Genomic DNA, 23,196 nt, shown 5'->3' with positions numbered 1-23,196 from the left:
GTATAGAGCTTCACCACTTAAACCCCATATGGTTGAGTTCCTCAGGGCTCTACACTAGTGTATTTTCAGTTTTCTGTTATTGTGGGGAAAGCTTTCGCAGAAAATAGTCGATCGACAAGCTCACAACGTGTCACAGTTGTGAGCTTGTCGATCTGCTATTTTCTGCGAAAGCTTTCCCCACAATAAGGATGCTGGGGTTTAACAGTTAATCCTAAACATGTTCTAGCTTTGAGGTAAGCAAGAACCTTTATAGAATAATAATACAATATAATAAATGAGTCTACTTTTCTGCAGGTTGAAGGTAAACATCATAAAAAGAATAACTTTAATATTTCATTATTACATCAATAGTGGGGAAAAAAGCACTGCTTTCTATGAATTAACTCCTTTGTTCTTTACAGGGCAGGGTTTCCAAAAAGCATCTGACAATTAGATAAGTTTGTTTCCAGTGGACGTTAATGGAGGAGAGGGCGACGTAGGCCTAGGGAAGTAACCAAACATTATATCGAAACCGATATTTAGAACCAATAACCAAATTAACCTAGTTCATGTAGGTTAATCGAATAATCAAGAAACAGTTTTTTTAGACAAAATCTATTAGTCTTGATTAACCTCTTTGCTTTTAATTTTTTAATTTTTAATTTTTGTTCTCCATTGTATTTGGTGGTGTACAAAAACATTTAAAATAGCCGGCAGACAAGCTCACAACACATCGCATCGCAATGTGTTGAAGGTAGATCTACTATTACCACTACTTTTTATTAATTCATCATAATCAAAGTTCAATCAAAAGTTTGAAATAGCTGTGATAGAAATAATTTGAAGTCATATCACCCCAGCCCTACAATGACCTGAAATAGATGCAGAGAAGGCAAGGATTGTACTCGTCGTATACGCCATGCATTGTGAGCTTATGTAGTAGATCGGTTATTTTCGGCGAGTGACACCGTTGTAAGCCGTAATGTAAACTCGAGAAGGCGTATATTCTGTTTCCGAGCGCGACACACAAAACCCCCCCAAGCATGCATCCTCCACATGCATCTAGTAATGTGCAAATAACGTATGGGATTTTGCAACAGTATAGCGGTACTGTCGGGCAGAAACCTTTTATCTCCATATTCCATCTTTGTGTTTTTTTCATAAATGAATGCCCTATTTCAGTGGTTCTCAAAACCTTTTCATGTCAAGGACCCCCAAATGAATATGTATTTGGCCACGGACCCCCATCTGAAAATGTTTTGTGCCAGTGTAAAACTTTTCTTTTTAATTATAAATGTTATTATTCAACATTCTTCAATACATACATTTTCTTTTTTTAAATGTAAAAAAAATAGCAGATTGTGACGCGCAGTGGCCTTGTATATTTGCTATTCTAGCCAACATGTAAAATATGGATAAAGTGGTTTAAATGATTGTGATGCCGTATTTATACTTTGTGTGACAGTGTTGCAGGGAAATTAGCTCACAACAGGTCACATCATGACGCGTTATGACTAATGAGCTTATAGATCTGCTAATTGCACCGTTTAAAAATGCCTCTAATGACATGCCCAGAACAGGGATGCCAGGTTGAAAGTGGTTACGTGTGTCTGTGGTGTTTTATAAATATTGAACCAATGACAAGTATTATCAAGAGCTTGTGACTAAATAATGACTACATTGGATCCAGCTTGGAAAAGAAACAGTTTCCTTAAAAGTTAACTGTTTTGTTTACAGCTTCCGTCCGACAGCGCAATATACAAAGTAGCATTCAAAGCATGGTCATCGGATGCCTATAAAAATCACTTAGCAAAACAAAACGGGAAACAAGCCGATAATGAGAAATGCTAATGGGAAACCCAGCCGAGTCAGCAGCATCTCTTCTAAGCTGATCCTCTACACCAGTGGTTCTCAAAAGTGTGGTCCAGGGACCCTCAGGGTTCCTTGGGTGGGTTCCAAATGGACACTTACAGGTCTGCAACTCTGAGAGTTTACAAATGCCCCATTTGTGCACTCTCAAGAGTTATGGGGGTTATTTTTCTAAAATACATTTTTCACCCATTAAGACCTGAGGCGATTCTTAAAAATGTTTTCTAAATCTAAACAGTTTTTTGAAAAAAAAATCCCCCAAAAAAATGTTCAAGATTTTTGAATAGCCAAATAAATCTAAAGTGACACAGATGCGTTCCAGGTATTAATGGGTTAAAACAAAAAGTTTGAGAACCGCTAAACTACATCCAAAGACTTGATTCTGAATACATTTGGAGAAAGAACAAGAAGAACAAATTATTATAAGAACAAAAAAAGAAAAAAAACACAATCAAGACTGCCCCCTGTTGTCTAAACCAGTGCATGCCATTGCTACAAATGGATATTAATATAATATAGTAAATAAGGCATTATTCATACGTCACACACACTTCGGAAGTTTGCAAATAGCACTTTTTAACATTTCACCACTGACAAACTGACTGATGATGATGGGTTTGGTTGTTTTTGTTTTCACAGATCTTCAGTTAGAAATTGCATCGTCCAACAGTACGGTGAACAGAAGAAAACCTTTTTAAGGTCTTTTCTCCATCTTTGATTGGGTCAAAAGCCAGGCAGTATAATAGTGTGTCTCTCAGAGAGAGAGAGAGAGAGAGAGAGAGAGAGAGAGAGAGAGAGAGAGAGAGAGAGAGAGAGAGAGAGAGAGAGAGAGAGAGAGAGAGAGAGAGAGAGACACAGAGAGAGACAGACAGAGAGAGAGACAGAGAGAGAGACAGAGAGAACTAGGGCTGGGCAATTAACTGGAAAAAATATCGAAACCGATTATTAGAACCAATAACTGACTTAATCTTGCTCATGTAGGTTAATTGAATGATAGAGAAGCAAGTTAATTTAATTACATTTCTTCAACGAATTGACACCTAAATTCTAATATATATATTTTTTTATCCACTTAACAGTGTATCATATTTCGTTTCGAACTTGTAGATCTGCTATTATCACAGGGTTTTTTTTTTACATCGAGGCAAAAGTTTGAAATAATGGTGCTATTGATTTGAAGACATATTGCCCAGGCTCTAAGAGAGAGAGAGAGAGAGAGAGAGAGAGAGAGAGAGAGAGAGAGAGAGAGAGAAGGGTGATAATGGTGGTGGTGATGATAACAAGGATGGCTCAGTAGATGAAGAGGACCCGGGTTCGGGGCAGGTTGGAGAAGGAGTCGGCCATCTTGCGGATGCGGGCGTAGTTGATGAAGCCTCGGAGGAACAGCATGAACCCTGGAAAAGAGGAGAAGAGGAGGAGAGAGGAGCGTTGGTTAACCCTCTTAAAGTGGTTAACACATTCAATCCGGGAACGCATCTGTGTCATTTTAGATTTGAACCATGATTTTATACTTTGGCTATTCAAAAATAGCAGATCTACAAGCTCATAGCGTGTTGCAATTTTTTGAAAAATCTTGAACATTTGTGCAAATCTTTGAATATATATGTATTTAAAGCGAACATTTGTAACTCAAATCTTTGCTTCTGGGGATTCTACAAATGTCTTCTAAATCCTAACTTGCTTGCTATAATATCAGTGGTTCTCAAACTTTTTCAGTAGTAGTATAAATATAAAACAATGGTTGAAGTGGTTACATAGATGCATTCCTGGTTTTAATGGGTTAATATCGTCTCTTGTCGGGTGGAAACCCCATATGTCCATATGTTTGGGAACCACTGAGTGAGTCAATGACATCAGACATAAATGGCGAGGTGTGTGTGAACACAGAGGCATTATGGGACTCACCCAGCACCAGGAACACCCACCACAGCCAGTACTGTCCATCAAAGTAGCCTGGGAAATACGTGGAGAACTGCAAGACAAAGTTACAGACAGAAGAGTGAGGGCTTTTGATTGATTGAACAGTTTATTGAAAATGAATTCAAAAGGATAAATACACAAGAAAGCCCGTAGGGCTTGTTTCCATTGTGGTCCTATTGGGGAAGGGGGGGGCAGGGAGCAACAATACATTACAAATACAAAACAAGGACACAAACAAAATACCTTTGTTTTTGTTTTTTTGCCCTGCCCCCCTTCCTTTTGGGAAAGGGGGGCAGGGAGCAAAAAATACATTACAAATACGAAACAAGGACAAGACAAAAAAACACAACTATCTGCAACTGGAACTATCCATTAATAACTAGCTTAGATTAAATTCTAGCTATTACATTTCGATAAATCTAATCTAGAAGCGCAGTTTTAAAAAAAATAATAATATGTTGATTTTGTATACAGTATATCAATGAATTGATGAATCACATTATTTTATACTTCATTGTTAACAGGTATTGTCTATTGTACTCTTTAGGGTACAACACACACTGGGGTTTAACACACACTTAACGCAGTGAGCGTGTTGGTGTGTACACATGTGAATATGGAGGCAACCGGTGTTTTGATGCTACTTCATTGATGCTGTTCACCGAATAAAAGTGAATGAACTGAATAAATGTTGTGTTTATTGTTTATTAAGTCGAAGTCAACACATCATACAAAGATAGTAAAACATTTAGGTTGATGGACCATTAAAAAAAAATCTAAAAACTTGTCCATGTTTTTTCAAAATTGAGAGTTTTCCAAAAAAAAAGAAAACTCTTAGGATTTAGAACATTGATTTAGAACAGTGGTTCTCAGAAATAGCAGATGTAAAAGCTCACAGCTGCAAGCTTGCACATCTGTTATTTTTTCTCTTCTGGGGGTCCCTGCCCTGACACACGGCCAAATACAAATCATTTTGGGGGTCCTTGGCACGAAAATGTTTGAGAACTACTGATTTAGAAGGCATTTGTAGAATCAGCCACAGGTCTTATTAGACAATAGTGTGATTGTGTAGGCCGGGTGATTGTGCTCAAAATAGGGTTAGGAAACAGGAACGGCAGGATGAAAACAATCCTTTTTTAGGGTATAAAATGTTCTCTGTATTGGGAAATGAGTGTGCACAAAGTACTGACACATTAAATGAATCAGTATGTTTTGTTTAGTTGTATATATTGTTATGTGTGGTTGTCACAAAGTTTGGGAACCAACAGAACAGAACAGCCTCCTTTTTCTTTTTTACTTTTACTTCTTTTAAACTGATGATTAGTTTCACAACCTCGTTTTACACACTACATACTTTTGAATTATTGGGTAACATAGTGCTTCCTGTTGTAATAGCTCTGCTAAAATGTACCCACTCTCCTCATAGCTACACAAGACAGTCTAGACACATTAATTATCCTGTTACATATTAGTACATAACAAACATCGATCATTATTCAAGTAAGTATAGCAAGTGATTTCATGTGGCGTAGCATTCAATCGGTTTACGCCTTCATTTCTGAATCAGTTGCTTTAAACTCCAATCTCCTTGACTTCGCACAATTCATTATCAGAGACATTCGTCCTTATCACAGTCGTGACTCGCGTCTATCTCGTTGTCCAGAGGCTACTTACTCTTCTCTGCTGTGGCCACACACACACACACACACACACACACCTCATCTCCACAGAACCCGTTGTTTGGGTGTGACAGCTCTGCAATGACCTCATTCTACTATCTTTGTGAGAACAAAATGTCCTCAAAAGGACAGCGCGCGTGTGTGTGTGTGTGTGTGTGTGTGTGTGTGTGTGTGTGTGTGTGTGTGTGTGTGTGTGTGTGTGTGTGTGTGTGTGTGTGTGCGCGCGTGCTTGTCATCTTACCCTGACAATAAGGATCCATTTGATGAGTGAGAGGCCGAAGCCGGAGATGGCCCCGTAGCGGCCCGCTGCCGAGGTGGTGAGACAGAAGGACAGGAAGAAACCGATCCAGTTGAACAGGAACGCCACTAGGAACCAAGCACAACACACACTTTGATCACATATTGCTGCTGTCGGGGCAGAAACCTCCTATCCTACAGAAGCATCAAAAGTAGCAGGTCCGGCTTCGAGCTTGTCGATCTGCTACTTTTTAATTTGAATCCTGAAAAGTAACAGTTTGGGACGTATGAGGTTTCCAACCCCGACAGAGACGATACACATAAAGTAGCATTCATTTTGAACGTGTGTAAGCCACTGTGCTTTTATGAGCGATCCAGCATTGGTTCTCAAAGTGGGGTCCGGGGACCCCCAGGGGTACTTGAGGGTGTTCCAGGGGGTACCCAGCAAAATGTGTAAATATAGCATCAGAATAATTATGACCTTTTATACTTTGGCTATTCAAAAATAGCAGATATACAAGCTCATAGCGCGGCACCGAGTGCCGCGCTATGAGCTTGTAGATCTGCTATTTTTGAAAAATCGTGAAAATTTGAGCAAATCTTTGAATATATATATTTTTAAAGCAAACATTTGTAACTCAAATCTTTCCTTCTGGGGGTCTCTGGAACAAAATATTTTTAGATGGGGGTCCGCGGACAAATATTTTGGGGGTCCTTGACATGAAAAAGTTTGAGAACCACTGGTTTAGAGGACCTCGTATTGTGAATTGTACTTCCATGTACTGTTTCCATGTCTTTCTAAATAAAGTATTCAATCAATCAATCAAAAGTGTTTCATACCCCTAGATTGAGAGCGTGAGAGTACAAAGTATAATCAATGACAACGTCATGCGTTAAGTCAGGGATCTTCAACAGGGGGTCCGGGACCCCTAGGGGGTCCTCAGAGCTACTATAGGGGGTCCGCCAAATCTTTGTGCGATAGGATTTAGTTTTTTTACATTAACCGCTAGAACCCTAGAATTCCTTTTCTGAGGGGAACATTAGCCGAAAATAGCAGATGTACTGAGAGCTTGTAGATCGGCTATTTTTGGCAAAGAGGCTATAGGTGTAGAGGGAAAAAAGAGCAGACTAAGTAAAAAAAACTTTAATCTGAAATCTGAAACACCATTTTATACAATATAGAGTAGGGGGTCCCTGCTTCATCTCTCTCTCAGCTAGGGGGTCCTTGGCCTGAAAACGTTGAAGACCCCTGCGTTAAGTACATTAACCCTGGCGTCCCTATTTGGTTGAGAAATGGCAGAAATGGCAGATCTATTAGAGCCTTATGAACGGCTATCTTTATTTTCCCCATTCGTTTTCCCCAAGAAAAAGAGAAGAGGTGAGTTTGTGGGTTGGTCTTAACATATTAGATGGTGGTGCTGCTGGACTTTATATGTGATGGGAGATTGTACTACTAGACCCTAGTGGTTCCCAAACATATTTAGCTCAAGACGCAACAGAGAAATTACACGTTTGCCCGGGACCCAAATTAGCGAAAATGGCAGATCTACAAGTTCACAACACGACGCTTGTGAGCTTGTAGATCTGCTATTTTCACTACTTTTTAAACGTTTTATTTATTAATCGAAATTATTTGATATATTTAGTTTTATTTATGAAATATGTTGGAATTCGTTTAATTGATGAAAAGTGGTGTTTCTTTTTATCTCTTGAATATTTACTGGAAAACCATAAAAATGTGTCCGTGACCCAAACATGGGTCCCGACCCGCTGTTTGGGAAACAGTGTACTAGACTATTCAACAGGTAGTGTGTTTGCCATCATTGATAGGACGAGAGGAGAGGAGAGGCAGTATTGTCTTACTGAAGAAGGTGAGCATGAAGATGCCATCGTTGCCTATCCTCAGCTGGTCGGCATCCTCAAAGTCATCTCGACTCACAAAATCATCGTCCTGTCCAGGAGAGAGAGAGGGAGAGAGGAGAGGGGAGAGAGACAGCGAGAGCGAGAGAGAGTATAAAAATAAGCATTGATATCGAGCAGCAGCTGACTACAATGACAAACAATCTACAAATGTATTGAATTTGTCACTAAAGACCAATCTGGATAATAATTGAAAATGCATGTATAATGATTTAATGCAAATAGAGATAATAAAAAAAGACAAACTGAGAACCTTAAATAAATGCAGGAGTCACTTGTCTTTTCAATGTGTAAAAAAATTGCTGATCTACACAACGCGTTTCATGTTGTAGGTCAGATTTTTTTTTAAACCTTTTGGCCAAAATGACATGCCTAAAATCAGGAAGCCAGGGACAATGATTAAATGAAAGTAGCACAAAAACAATGTGAAACGTCTTTGACTCAAGTCCCGGTTCACTCGGTTGAACATTGTTGTAGCACAATGCTCACACAAGATGGACAAATACACACAAACACAACGAATGGACTGAAAGGTAATAATGACACACGACAGCAAGCAAGCCTTTTTTTTAAGCTGGTACTTGTTGGGAAATATTGAAATGTGGTCAAATTCATTCATTCATTCATTCAGTGCAGTGATTCAGTCAGTAGTTTGGTACCGATTGAATCAACACAGTCGATGCTAGCTGCCGCTATAAATGGGGTGGGGTGGGAGGGGTATACAGCTAGGGATGGGACAGGGATGGGACAGGGATGGGATAAACATTATTATCGTTTATCGTGATAAAAAAGCTCACAATAATCGTATCGCAGAGATTTAATCGTGAAATTGTCCTCCGTCATACACTATAGGATGGAATTAGCTTTTGTTGAGCTGCAAATTCAGTACCACTTAAACCCTCTATACTTGATAAAACAGACACATTTGGTGCGCTCTTATTTCACACTACACACATCAATTCGCCAAAAATAGCAGATCTACAAGCTCGCATCGCGTTGTGAGCTTGTAGATCGGCTATTTTTTGGCAAACCTTCCCCCTAGAACAGGGATGCTTGGGGGCTCAAATGGTTAACTAAAGTGGCATTTTAAGTTTTAAGCATATTTTGATTATCGCGATAATAACGATGTCATTTTCATATCATCCCATCCAGATATATACAGTAGCACAACAAAAGGGTATATTTCTGGTTCTAAAAGTGTGGTCCAGGGACTCTCAGGGTTCCAAATGGACCCTTACAACAAGATCTGTAACTCTGAGAGTTATGAGAAATTATATATTTTTTAGTACCACTGGGGTAGATCCATCTGGGACTGTCACTAGCCTTACACCAGGACTCATCATGCACTCGGTCTCACTTTAATCCTGGTATTAACATGTGTCTCACTGATCCGACTGGCATCGGGGATTGAATAAACAAAGCATCAAATTAAGCTTTTACCACTTAAACCCAATATACTTTGTTGCCCGGGGTCCCCCAGGGCTCAACACTTTGTCTCCTCACCAAATTTCTTCAGCGAAAATAACATACTGTGGGTAGTTCACAATGCCTCGCAACAAGCTTGTAGATTGGCTATTTTCGTCGAATGTTCGCCCCCCAGAATAGAGAAGCTAGGGTTCATGTGGTTAAATACACTCGTGATACTTTAGATCCACTTCAGGATGTGGTCCGAACTGCGTTTTGCCATGTTCGTAATAACAAAATAAAGTGCACACGCAGGATATCTGCACCCAGCTTAAAGTGGGAAGTAAAAAAAGCTGACAGGGAGACTGGAACTGTACCGTTAACTAGGCCTGTCACGATCATGACATTTTACTTGACGATTAATTGTCATTCAAATAATTGTGATTAATGGTTTAATTGTTTTTCGATAATAATAATAATAATAATATAGTTAGCCAAAATGGTCCAGTATAATAATTCTATACTAAACACTTGTCAAAAGAAAATTGTGGAAAAGGCTGAGCTTGTAGATCTACTATTTCCACTATGTTTGAAAATGTATGAACATTTTTCAACAGACATAATTGCGATTATATCGAATAATTACGATTAGGCAATTATATAATAATTGCGACCGGTTTACCATTAACACTAGCAATCCCTTATGTCGAATAGTAACACATCTAAATAAATAAGACGAAGGGTAGGAGTGGATTGTGATTTATCGCGTCGTCTAATGTAAAATATTGTAAATATGAGAGGCTGTGACCAGCGTGGAAGCTTAGAAATACAACGTTGCCAGGTCTCAATGTACTGCGATCGGGCAAAAGAAAAGTGGATATGAGACTCGTGTTAACACCAGGTGGAAGAAGAACTCAAAGTACAGGGGTGGGGGGGGGGGACAGTAAGGGAGGGGGGGACACATTCTTCCCACGTTACCTCCAGTGAACTGCGAATGACATCATCGAGGGTGTCCAGCCGCGGCTCCCTGTGCTGCGGCTGAGCACGAGGCAAGGCAATGCAAGGCAAGCGGCGTGTGGCAGAGAAAGACAATACCAGCAGATAAACAAGTGGCCCACATGCTCTACAACCAGGGTACACACTTAAGTACAATCTTCAGAGTCAATTTAACCCTGGTAGTGTAAAAACTGGACCCAGTGGGTCCGCTTGCGTTCATTTTTCATACACTCTTAACATATAGGAGCTAAGATTCCTTGTGGGCCGTAACCAATTAAGCCCTATATAATTGGTTGTACAACAAATACCAAAAACAGCCGATCTACAAGCTCACAACGCGATGCCTTGTGAGCTTGTAGATCTACTAATTTCTTTCTAAAGATGACTTATTAGAACACTTTTTGTGTGCGTGTGTGTGTGAGGGGGCAATGTAGGAATATGTTTTGCCTATCGACTGACGTGTCACACGATGAAAGTGATGTGAAATTAACACCGTCAACTGTGTCACGTACATCTGGAAATTGAAAGAGAGGTTGGGAAGATGCTGGAGATTCCCTCCACTTCGAGTACACTATGAATGCTCAAAACCCAGAATGTTGAGAGACACGTATTGCGACCTGTCGGTCGACACTTGTCAATTCAAAGCATAAATTGGCCTTAAGGCTGCCAGGGTGAAAGTGGTTAAGAAAACAACACCCTGCTTTAGATGTGTTAGATGTTTAAATGAGTCCCTAACACAAGCTCGCAAACGCAACCCTAGTCTAAGTGTCTATGATGAAAGGAAAACATAATATTGGCAGAACAGGTTATGTTAGGCTTCAACCTTTGATTTATGGATCACTTTCATCATTTGTACCACTAGTAGGGTTGGTATCTGGAACCGGTTCCAACATTGAGGAACCGGAATGGGTTCCATCACATTTGGAACCATTTCCGGTATGAGGCCTTGATCTGCTATTTTTGAGTTAAAAAAAATTGCATTCATAAAATCGCTGTCCTAAAATGTTGATGTCCTCACAAGTATATACGTGTGTGTGTGTGTGTGTGTGTGTGTGTGTGTGTGTGTGTGTGTGTGTGTGTGTGTGTGTGTGTGTGTGTGTGTGTGTGTGTGTGTGTGTGTGTAGTAAAGAATGTAGGCGTACTGTGAGTGAAAGAAGAGAGAGGGAATAAAAAAAAACAACAGAGTGAGACATTCACACTTGCGGTTACCAGAGGAACGGTAGTCTGGGCCTTGGTTCTCTCCGCTTCGTCGTAGGAGGGCAGCGTCGTGGCCACGTTGTACGACGGGGGCTTGGGGAAAGAACCCTCCTCCTTGTAGTCAAAGTAGGCTGAGGGGAAAAAACACAAAATAATTTGACTTGACAATAAACATCGTCTCAGTCAGTTGCAGATTTGACCAAAACTATTTGAAGAAACTAAACCAGTTAGGGCTGTTAGTCGACGTTGGACCGCATCTCATTCTGCTGAAGAATAAAAGCTGTTAGAGGACGATAGGATACAGGTAGGTTGATACCTACAGCGTTGGTTCTCAAAGTGGGGTCCGGGGACCCCCCGGGGGTACTTGAGGGGGTTCCAGGGGGTCCCCAGCTAAATGATGGATAGGAACCAAATGGACCTTTATGGGTCTGTAACTCTGAGAGTGTCCAAATGGAACCAAATGGACCCTAACGGGTCCATTTGGTTCCATTTGGACACTCTCAGAGTTAAATTAACATTGATTTTACAATATGAATTGGGGTCCCGGAGATATAAATGCTATTAAATGGGGGTCCGTAGCCCTAATGCATGTCAAACTGGGGGTCCTTGAAATTAAAATGGTTGAGAATCACTGCTATAGAGCCGTAAAAATCTTCTCTTACGGGGGTCCCTGGCATATCTTTTCAAATGGAGGTCCGCGGGCTAATAAGTGTCATTTTGGGGGTCCTTGACATGAAAAAGTTTGAGAACCACTGACCTACAGTACCGAGCTGTCTCATATACTAGTTCATCAGCGCAAGAGGAAACTTCACCATCATTTGGCCAAATTGGCTTGAGTTGATTTGATTTGTTTAAAACATGAGAGAGCTTGTGGCTGTGGTTTAAACTGTTCTGTGAGTGGACCGGGACTTTGTCCCTTTAACCCATTGAGACCTGAAGCCGATTCTACATGTCTCCTAAATCTCAACAGTATTCTGAAAAAACGTATGTTTCTATATCAGTGGTGCTCAAACTTTTTCATGTCAAGAACCCCCACAATGATATGTATTTGGCCGTGGACCCCCCATCTCAAAATATGTTGTTCCAGGGGGTCCCAGAAGCAAAGATTTGAGTTAAAAATGTTCGCTTTAAAATAATATATTCATTTATTTGCACACATTTTCAAAATGTTTCAAAAATAGCAGATCTACAAGCTCGTAGCGCGGCACTCGGTGCCGCGCTATGAGCTTGTAGATCTGCTATTTTTGAATAGCCAAAGTGTAAAATAATGCTTTTTAGCTCAAATCTAAAAATAACACAGTTCCAGGTCTTAATGGGTTAAAACCAGTGTTTGAAACCAGGTAGGGTTGAGATCCCGGAACCAAAGGAACCGGATCCAACATTGACGAACCAGAAGAACCGGTTTCATCACATTTGGAAGTATTTCCGGAACCCGGTTTATCACTATACAATTACACTACCGGTGGTTCCCAAACTTTTTAGTTTCAAGGACCATCATAACTCTGAGAGTTATGACCCTTACGGGTCCATTTGGTTCCATGTATACACTCTCAGAGTTATAGACCTGTAAGGGTCCATTTGGAACCCCCTATAGCAGTGGTTTTCAACCAGTGGTCCGGGGACCACCAGTGGTCCTTGAGGGAGTACCAGGGGGTCCCCAGCGAAATTAGTTAACATAATAATTTTTAACCACTTAGCTTTGGCTATTTTTGAAAAATCGTGAAAATGTGTGCATATCTTTGAATATTCATTTTTCAAAGAGAAAATTTTTAACTCAAATCTTTGCTTCTGGGGGTCCCTGGCACAAAACATTTTCAAATGGGGGTCCGCGGCCAAGTGTGTGTCAATTCAGGGGTCCTTGGCATGAAACAGGTTGAAAACCACTGCCCTATAGGAATCGTTACAGGGAACCATTAAGGTATCGGACTGTTAATCCTGAAGGATCCCAACACTAACCAGGGTTAACAACTAACCCCACGCTCTCCCCTTCACCGTACCGCGCGCAGAGTTCATAACCCACCAAACCCCAACCCTGCTAGCCTCCTTGCTACTAGTTGCTAGTGGATTACTGCTATTGCAGAAGTTGATATATGCGAGTAGTTCATTGTGTGTATTCTGTTCAACGAAACTAATTCTTCGAATAAAAGCATGGCTTTGTAAGCTCAGCGCAGTTTTAATTTAAGTGTGACGGCTGAAAGTCTGAGAATTACTATGCTGGCTAATGGGTCACACAGACAGACCACAGCTTCACCAGGGCAGGCCTGATGCAGGCTTCAACACATGCTAAATATGGCCTAATCCTTTTAAATGTGACTTTGACCTCACTTGTCGCGGAGGGACAGTCACTGTATGTTGACCTTACTCACTGGCAGCTTATAAACTAGAGCAGTAGACCGTGGATAAGTCACACAGAAGGAAAATGAAACATTATAATCGTCACCTTCTGAAAATAATAGCCTACGTCATCTTTTCAAGTTTTTCAGAATAGACTGAACCCAATATAGGTATCAAATACATATTTATTTTAAATTCGAAAGTTTAGAAATATATATTTTTTTAAATAAAAGAACATTTGCCTAAAATAGGGCGACCTTATGTCGAATAGTAACACGAATAGGGCGGTTATAGTTTGCCTACTATGAAAAAAAGAAAAAAAAAAGAAAAAAAAGATATTGCAAAATAATTGCAGATTATAATGGCAGTGGCAAAACCTTATCTCAAAGCTGTACACCAAAATGTGTAAGGACAGAATGTCAGCCAGACACCATGTCACGATGCTCTCTCAGAGTGAGAAGAGCTAGAAACCTTGGACATAATGAAAACTTGTGTGATTGATTAGGCTTGCTGTTCAAGAAACTTTATCAAGTTCCTCTAAGCACAGCAGTAGCCACCCACTTCAGTACGATGACAAATACACCCACAATGACACCAGAACATGATGACATGTCCTCCCATGGTGCAAAACACCGTCTCCTCTGCTCTTGACAAATGTGTCACAACCACAATAAATAACCTAAGAAACAGTGCCTGATGTGTTTTTTCCTGTTAGATCGTGCCACAGATTGACTATTACTGGTGTAGCTAATAATTCTTAAACCGTAATTAATAATACACCCTTCAGGCATCGTGTGGAAACAAAATCAAGCATATGTGTCACTGATCGCTTCCTATATGGAGCTCTCAACTGAGCTCAGAAATTGGAATTTTAGTCTTCAGAATTGTTGTTATTATTATATTTGCATAGAACATGGTGCACACAATGCATGTGATATCTCTCTGGGTGTGATATCTCGCTGCGTGTGAACTAGTCACGCACTCCACAGGACACACAAATAGTACAGAACAGTTGGAATACTATTTGAAATATATATATTAAAAAATGAAGTTGAGGAAAAAGAAAAGAAGAAATATAATTGCAGATTCTACTAGCCAACTATAAGGATAAGGATAATTCCTTTTAACAGGTCGTTTATGAAAGTCCTTGCGGTCTTGTTTCCGATGAGAACCTGTGAGCAATTAGGGGTTAAGAGTCTTGCTCAGGGACAAATTTCATTTCATCGACACATATGCTGACCTGGCCTGGAATCGAACCTGGGGCAACCAGGGCCTCTGGCTCCCTAGGCGGGCTCACTAACCATTCAGCTATGGCCGCCCCTACACTACACTACAACTAGATGGCCAGTACAATTGATTGAAATGAATCAAATGATTGAAATATTTGGTTTAAATCCAAATGGATCGATAACATAAACCTGTTTGTGAAGAGGTTAGGGGTGATGACTTAGTAAACCTGTGGGGAAGAGGTTAGGGGTGATGACTTAGTAAACCTGTGGGGAAGAGGTTAGGGGTGATGACTTAGTAAACCTGTAGGGAAGAGGTTAGGGGTGATGACTTAGTAAACCTGTGCGGAAGAGGTTAGGGGTGATAACTTGCTCTCACCTGCATTGTCGCCTGTGGCACTGCTGTATGGGGGCGGGGCGTCTACTACTTCCTGTGGAGCCTCCTCTGGCTCCTCCTCATTGGGCAGCTGTGGGCGGAAGTAAACAAATGTCACAAATAACACACATTATAAAGGATGCAACTGCTGAAAATCAGAGATAATGGGGGCAAAACCGTGGCCAGTAGTTTCTTCTTTTGTTTTGCAGAAATGAACTATATCGAGTACTAGATCAGATGTGATAAAATACCTTTCTTAGGAGCGTGCATGCGTTATAAATGGATATAATGGGTGTGAGGACATTATGTTATCATAATAAGACATACCGTGTTTGTCTGATTAAACTGTAATGCTTCATTTATACTGTGTTGCCTGCCGAAAATAGCAGATCTACGAGGTCAGAGCGCATCGAGATGGATGATTTTTTTGAGCCTGTGTGTACATCTGCTGTACAGTTTTGTAAATCAGAATGCTGTATTAGTTCCATTGATCCAAGCCGGCCCGGAACATGATCGATTGATCATTCGCTATAAAAATGCACGCGGTTTAAGTGGTCAGATCGGCCTATGCTGTGTGCGGGGCTGTGTCCAATCATGTGCTGACGATGTTGGTCCTGTGTGTGAAACCTGCATGTGGTAAGTAGGCAAGTAGCCGGCTATTATATTACTAAATGAGCTACTCGAGAGCACCGAGAGCGCAACAGAGACAACTTGTTCGCCGTCTGTGTGATAGATTTCCTCTAATTAGCCGGAGAGGCTGTGAGTAGGCTAATCCATCAATCCACCATCACGTGACCCAATGACAGCTCTGTCCCGTCCGTCGTTCACTCTCTGGGATACTGAACTGGGCCTTGGCCACGGCTAAAGAGCTGCCCACAATAATGATAACTAAAGACAACTATAAGTGTGTGCATGTCTTTATGAGAGTTGAACGTTATCATTCGGATCACTTTCAGAGTGATTTGATTTGAACGGTAGAAACACTGACTGCTGACCGTTTAACCCATTGAGACCTGAAGCCGATTCTACGTGTCTCCTAAATCTCAACAGTATTCTGAAAAACCTATGTTTCTATGTCAGTGGTGCTCAATCTTTTTCACGTCAAGGACCCCCAAAAGTATATGTATTTGGCCGCAGACCACCATCAAAATATTTTGTTCCAGGGACCCCCCAGAAGCAAAGATTTGAGTTAAAAAATGTTCGCTTTAAAAATATATATATTCAGAAGATTTGCACACATTTTCACGGTTTTTCAAAAATAGCCCAAAGTGTAAAATAATGCTTTTTAGCTCAAATCTAAAAATGAGACAGTTCCAGGTCTCAATGGGTTAACCCATTCAATCCGGGAACGCGTCTGTGTCATTTTAGATTTGGCTATTTTCCCTTTTTTTTCACTCATTATTAATCGTAATCGAGGTAAAAGTTTGAAATAGTCAAAATATTAATTTGAAGTCATATCGACCCTAACGAAGTACAGTACAAAGATACGAGCTACAAAGATTGTGCTGCGTGGGAGAACCTGACATAACACCAGGCAGTACTCTCTCTCTGCATGGAAATATGATTAACCCATTAAGATCTGAGGCCCATTCTAAAAATGTTTTCTGAATCCTTACAGTTTTCTGAAAAACGTATGTTTCTAGTGTAGTGGAGCAAAAACTTTTTCATGTTAAGGACCCGCAAAATGATATGTATTTGGCTGCAGACCCCCATCTGAAAATATTGTGGTCCAGAGCAGACCCCGCTACGGCTACGACTCGCTTAAAAAAAAAATGTATTCAAAGATTTGCACACATTTAAAAAAAAATGTTATTTTTGAATAGCCAAAGTATAAAATAATGGTTAAAGTGTTTAAAATCTAAAATGACATAGATGCTTGCTTTCCCGGTTTTAATGAGTTAAAAATGCATTCATTCTACTTCTGTCTCCCTCAATTCTGTATCGCTGGCGTGCCTTCCAGACGTCTGCACTGAATGCAAATGAGAAGCAAGTGGCGAAGAGAGAACAAAACAATCCAATTAATATTATTAACCAATCGAGAACAGTACAAACGAAGAACTGAGCTCTTCCTTATTGAGGGGCGGGCCTTAACCAATAAAAAACCTCAGCGCAAAAAGACCTTGTATGTCCAAGACTGTTACTTTTAAAGGAGATGGAAAAAATAACCTGTGTTCCTATGGATACAATGTAGTTATTATCTAGTCACAAGCTCTTGTTAATACTTTTCATTGGTTCAATAGTTATTAAACCCAACAGACACACCTAACCACTTTCACTTAAAACTAATTTAAGAATAATAAAATAGCTGATCTAAAAGCTCACAATACGGCGCATTGTGAGTTTGTAGATCAGCTATTTTCACTACTTTTGCGTGACTTTTGCGTTTCTATGACGAAGTAGGGCATTCAATTACAAAAAAACCCTAAAGGTTGTAAATATGGACTGAGATACAAGGTTTCTGCCCGACAGTGACGAAATAGGTCTTCTGTTACAGTTAAAAGATTTAACATGAGGTTCAAGCCAAGGTGAGTCACAGCCAACCAGCGAGAAAACGGAGAGCAAGGTTTATGTAAGAAAAGCCTACAGTCGCAGTAGTCCTCATCGATATCTAAAGACAGTACAGTAGTAGCAGTACTGACCCAACAAGGACCTGACGCACACCTGTCTAGAATATCCACGAGCAGAAAATTGGTTGTTGTGCAGTAGATTAAGAGTCTATCGATTGAAAATAATTGGATTGATTACAAAAATATTTGTAATCAATCCTTTAATAAAATAATCGATTCATATTTTGTACATGACATTATAGGCAAAAAGCTTAAAATAGTTAATTTAGCTTGTGAGCTTGACATTTGCTAGTTTCACCATTTGTTTCGCGACACCGCTGTACAACGAAGTATATTAGGACATTAAATAGCGGTTAATCGATTTGTTGATATAAATGTATTTTTAAAACATTTTTTTAAAGCGAATTTTTCATGTATTCTATTAATCGATAAAGCAATTGATAGAATAATCACTGACAAATGAATCGATAGTCGCAGCCCTTGAAGAGTCTGAGTGCATATACACTAAATTATGAACGGTAAATGCCTCATTCTCATGTGTGGGCTAGGGGTTTAAAAATAACTGATGTGATGTATAAGGCGGACAGACCCAGCATGGTGGCTGCCTGCACATGAGATCCCAAGAAGAAGACAGTTCCCTTTTTCCACCCTGGGCCTGACACAAAAACAGCTGAATTACCAAACCCCCCACTGGAAAAACCAAACAGAACAGAAGCTGGCCTTTATGAGAGGGGAGAAAAAAAAAGAGCTGAGTGGCTTCAGATGAAGCAGGTTCAAGCCACAACTCCATTAGCTCTGCCCTCTTCCTCTTACTCAGAGCTCTGGGATCTCCATTATGTGGAATCTGCCTGGACAAGTGTCTCTATTATTGATGACCTATTCTGAGCCGCCTCACTTGCTTTCTTTCTCTCTGTCTTTCTGTCTTTCTGTCTTTCTGTCTTTTGTCGTGGAATTCTGGATCAATCAACAATAGGCTCTATGCACAGCAGCCATATTGGGAATGAATTGGGCCCCTTCCTTACTTCCTTCACAGGTGTTACCAATGATACTAATTAAGGCTCTGTTCCATTTAGTGTGGCATAGTGGTTGTCTTATTTTCAAGGACGCCCATAACTCTGAGAGTGTACAAATGAAACCAAATGGACCCGTAATTGGTTCCAAATGGACCCGTAATTGGTCCATTTGGTTCCATTTGTACACTCTCAAGAGTTACACACCCACCATAAGGGGCCATTTGGGAACCAAAATGGAGTGTTTCTAGTGAGCCAACATGCACGATATCAGCACCCTGACCAGAATGGAACAGAGCCTTCATTAGCATCATTGGTAACACCTGTGAAGGAAGTAAGAAGAGGCCCAATTGCTTCCCAATATGGCTGCTGTGCATAGAGCCTATTGATGAGGCAATAGGAGTCGAGACAATATTCTAGGTGGTGATGGTTATGCTTTAACCAATTTTGGGGCGGGAACCCCCATTTGTAACTATACCTTTCAGGACGGGAACCGCTTTTGGGGTTCCTGTTGCTATGTACAGTATATAGCAACATCCATTTTTTTGGAATTTTTGAATACATATTTGAAGTTGTTCAGAAAACCCGGTCAGGATTTATAAGGCGTTTTTAGAATCGGCCTCAGGTCTAAATGGGTTAAAGTACATGCTATCATGGGGAGAAGTACAATAACTCTCATGTAGGTGGTACGGTAGTTCTGCCAAGGCCCACAGGGATCAGACCATGGTTATACTGTAGCTGCTTCAAGGACAAGCTGAACTATAACAAGATAGGCTGTACCAAAACAATAGCTATCAGGCCTAGTGGAGACAGCTAGGCTCTTACAAGGCGCTGCCAAATATCACAATGTATTGCAGAAGTATTATAAGTGATGGTAAAATATAAATATAAAGGTAAGATTTAACCCATTAAGGCCTGAGTCCGATTCTTTAAATGTTTTCTAAATCCTAACAGTTTTTTTGAAACACGATTTAAAAAAAATAGCAGATCTACAAGCTCATAGCGCGGCACTCGGTGCCGCGCTATGAGCTTGTAGATCTGCTATTTTTGAATAGCCAAAGAAATCTAAAATGACACAGATGCGTTCCAGGTCTTAATGGGATAAGCAACGATAATAACAATATAGTATAATGAATAATTCTTCTCCACTGTGCAAAGTACAATCATTTACTAAATCGACTTGCTCACGAAAACTACTTTGACCACTTACTCCCTGTGTACTTCCTTGTTTGTGTGCCCGCCAGACAGCAGGTTAATGTTATGTAATGCTTGGAAGCTTGCAACCTAAGACACTTAAAAGATTAATCTATTGTATAATGAGCATTGAGTTATCCTTTTTTCTTTTTTCTTTTTTTTAATTTTAGAGCAACAAAAAAAACAGAATGAGAATATCTGTAATGGTGTGGTTCTCAAAGTGGGGTCCAGGGATCCCCAGGGGTCCTTGAGGGGGTTCCAGTGGGTCCCTAGCTAAATGATTGATAGTTAGGAATAGGAACCAAACTGACCCTATGTGTCTGTAACTCTGAGTAAACAAATGGAACCAAATAGACCCGTTACACTCTCAAGAGTTATGGGGGTCTGTGGGCCCTAATGCATGTCAACCTGGGGGTCCTTGACATGAAAAGGTTTGAGAACCTATGTAATGTAATTGCAGTAGGCCTGAAGGCTGAAAGCACAAACGACACCTCAGAATCAGACTAAAAGCTGTGTCATTCTCTCCAGCCACCAAAGAGGTGGACTGAACAAGAATTTATAAAATGCTAAATGAATAATTAAAAAGGTAATGAGGCTAACAACTACAAGGCCCTGGGTCAGAGCCAGGTCAGAGTCCTACCAAGAACAAACTAACTAGGATAGCTAACATGGTAAACAACTGAAATTAGAAGACAGAATAAGCAAATAACAGCATGTAATCCCATGTATTTATATTCATTTCTTCATGACAGGTAATCGATTGTTTCATTCGATAGCTTGTGTACTGTACTTGTAGAAACCTTGCATCTCCATGTTTCAACTTTATCAAAAATGTCATAAATGAATTCCATACTTTGTCATCATACTACAGCGTCACACAAAAGGAGCAAAATAATTGCTGATCTACAAGCCCACATTGCAGCACAACACATTGTGAGATCTGCTATTTTATAGTGAAAGTGAAAGTGGTCTGCAGGTTATCAAAACATTGAACCAATGAAATGTATTAACAGGAGCTTGTGACTGAATAATAACTACGTTGGTTCCATTCGGAACACAAGGTTCTTTTTTCCATTTTCTGAGAAGTAACAGTTTTGGAGATATACAAGGTTTCCACCCAACAGCAAGCAACAACGTGTATCAGCACTGCTGTTATCAATGTACTGCATGCACAATGCACAATTTGAACTGAATTACAACAACAATGCCATTAAGTTACACACTCTCTCATTCACTCCAGTCTTAAAAGGATCACTGGCTATTAAGCCAAATATGCCTTATATACATTCTAATTGCCCTCTATAACTAAAAGGTAGGGTAAGTGATTTTCTTTGGTTAAAAAGCTCTATATTCTGATAGTACTCATTGCTATAGTGTTTGTTCAGTAACAGGAGTCTCCTTGTCTCTCCAGCTCTTTATAAAACAGAAAATGCATTTTCGTTTCAGTTTCAGTTTCATTTCCAATTTTATCCAATGAGGATAGAGAACTCAATTCAGGATATAGATTAAACAAGTGGAATTGGAAGTGATGACACTAAGAAATGAGCAGGCAAAATTGGAACTGGAACACTATAAAAATGAAGCTTAAAAATGGGTACTTTCTCCAGATTGGCTGAGATTTTGACACCTACCGGAAAATGTATTTTCTGTTTATTAAAGAGCTGGAGAGACGGGGAGACTCCTGTTACTGAACAATCAGAATATAGTGCTTTGACCTTTTAACAAAATACTTTTTGTTTTAACACAAAAATATCACTTACCCTACCTTTAATCTTTCACTAAATAGGGAGGGACAACTCCCATCGCAAGTTGATGATGTCATTTGTCCATGTGTGATCCAGCCCTAAGGAATGGTCTTAATAAAAAAATACTTAATACTTCCAACGGTTAATATGAGCATCAAAACAATATGTGAAAAACATTTGTATTAGCACATGCATTCCATACATTCCATGGGTCTGGACCACACACGTACAAATGACATGATCAACTTGGAACGGGCATTGTCCCCCTTGAGTAAAAGATGATTTATAAAATACATACAATATTTATGGTGATTTTAATATAAAAATGTTGTTATAGAGGGCAATTGTAAATAATGTACTATATTAAGGCATATCAGGATTAGCAAGGGATGCTTTTAACCATTTAATATTCCAGACGTGGTACCATCCCCTATACACAAACCAACTGACTGACTTTCCCAGAATCCAGATTTGTGAATGAAAACAACCCAACAGTCCATTCACACACCCAGGAAAACCTGTGGTGTCGATGCTGTTGCACGGCGATGTGTGACCTATCGAATCACGTGACTCCTCCAGCTTTCTTTGGCATTTCTGCAGGCTCGGCAATTCTTTTGGGCAGACCGAACAGAGTCAACAGACAGACAGTCCCTTACACTTACAGTCTTTGAATGTCGACATACATATCATTAGTGTTAATCTCATGCAACGCACCACATTTACCACTTTTACCCATAGAGCTTTTACCTATATTATGCATGACGAAAGAAACTAATAATGTGCCGAATCTAAACAGCAATGCACTGAGACGAGACAGTCCTTGATAGGTCACTAGTTTCAGTGGAACGGCGACCAGGAAGCTAAAAGCTACCCGATGAAAACAACAAGCAGGCCTCGGTGGAAAATATCCCAAAAAAATAGCTGATCTATAAGCTCACAACGCGTCGCGAAGCGGCGCGTTGTGAGCTTGTAGATATCTACAAATATGAGCTTGTAGATATTTTCCGCGAGCGACGCTCGAGCGACGCTGTCGTACGACGAACTTACATAAAAAATTAAGCATTCGTTTTAGAACGTTTTATAAATGTAAGTACGTTCATACCTGCTGGTATCTTGCGCTGGGTTCGGCCATGGCGGCGTGAGACGGCTATCAGAGACAGCAACTAACCAAACAATGACTGTAAATAGTGATATAAGAGTGTTAAATGGATCAAGTCAATCCCAGGAACAAGACGTGCTGCTGCTGCTCCTCACTGACTGACTGGCTGGCTGACTGACTGACTGGATGATGACGTCAAAGCAACAACAAACCACGGAGCGCCCCTAGTGGCAACTGTCGACACTCGCACCTGGCCGCCAGGGGGCACTTTGGATTTCTTTTCAATGAGAGGGATGAATGATGATGATGATGAGACTGAGAGGCCAAAGCCCATTCATTTTCTCCATAGAGATGTCTGAAATATATATACATTATTTTAAGTTTGGAACCAAGCCACACAGGCTTCTGGTGAATCATGACAATACACACTTGATTCTGTGTCAA

At 40.2% G+C, this 23,196-nt stretch overlaps 1 protein-coding gene across 2 annotated transcripts; it reads right to left on the bottom strand.

The window, feature by feature from the left end:
- Positions 1–295: 295 nt before the first annotated feature.
- Positions 296–22,927, bottom strand: LOC311056956 (NEDD4 family-interacting protein 1-like). Of its 2 annotated transcripts, XM_084073819.1 has the most exons (8): positions 22,756–22,927; positions 15,141–15,228; positions 11,214–11,332; positions 7,548–7,635; positions 5,689–5,813; positions 3,754–3,820; positions 3,101–3,242; positions 296–3,068 (listed from the first exon to the last, which is right to left on the bottom strand). In XM_084073819.1, exons 1-7 carry the CDS (start codon positions 22,783–22,785, stop codon positions 3,139–3,141), a joined length of 621 nt encoding a protein of 206 aa, XP_083929945.1. In that variant the 5' UTR covers positions 22,786–22,927; the 3' UTR covers positions 296–3,068; positions 3,101–3,138. The 2 variants fall into 2 exon arrangements, with proteins under 2 accessions (XP_083929945.1, XP_083929944.1); XM_084073818.1 differs by having other exon boundaries at positions 296–3,242.
- Positions 22,928–23,196: the final 269 nt, after the last annotated feature.

The sequence above is a fragment of the Gymnoscopelus microlampas genome (assembly GCF_963454915.1).
Source record: "Gymnoscopelus microlampas genome assembly, chromosome: 12".
NCBI lineage: Eukaryota > Metazoa > Chordata > Actinopteri > Myctophiformes > Myctophidae > Gymnoscopelus > Gymnoscopelus microlampas.
Note: the sequence above shows the minus strand (reverse complement) of the source record. Positions and strands in the feature narration are given on the sequence as shown.

What these genes read in the sequence shown, in the direction of transcription:
- LOC311056956 (XM_084073818.1), bottom strand. Translation starts at nt 22,785, where the DNA reads ATGGCCGAACCCAGCGCAAGATACCAGCAG. An exon ending in CCAGCGCAAGATACCAGCAG is followed by an intron (nt 15,229 to 22,755) that starts GTATGAACGTAC and finishes TTCCGCCCACAG; the next exon opens with CTGCCCAATGAGGAGGAGCC. An exon ending in CTTCATGCTCACCTTCTTCA is followed by an intron (nt 5,814 to 7,547) that starts GTAAGACAATAC and finishes CTTGGTTCCTAG; the next exon opens with TGGCGTTCCTGTTCAACTGG.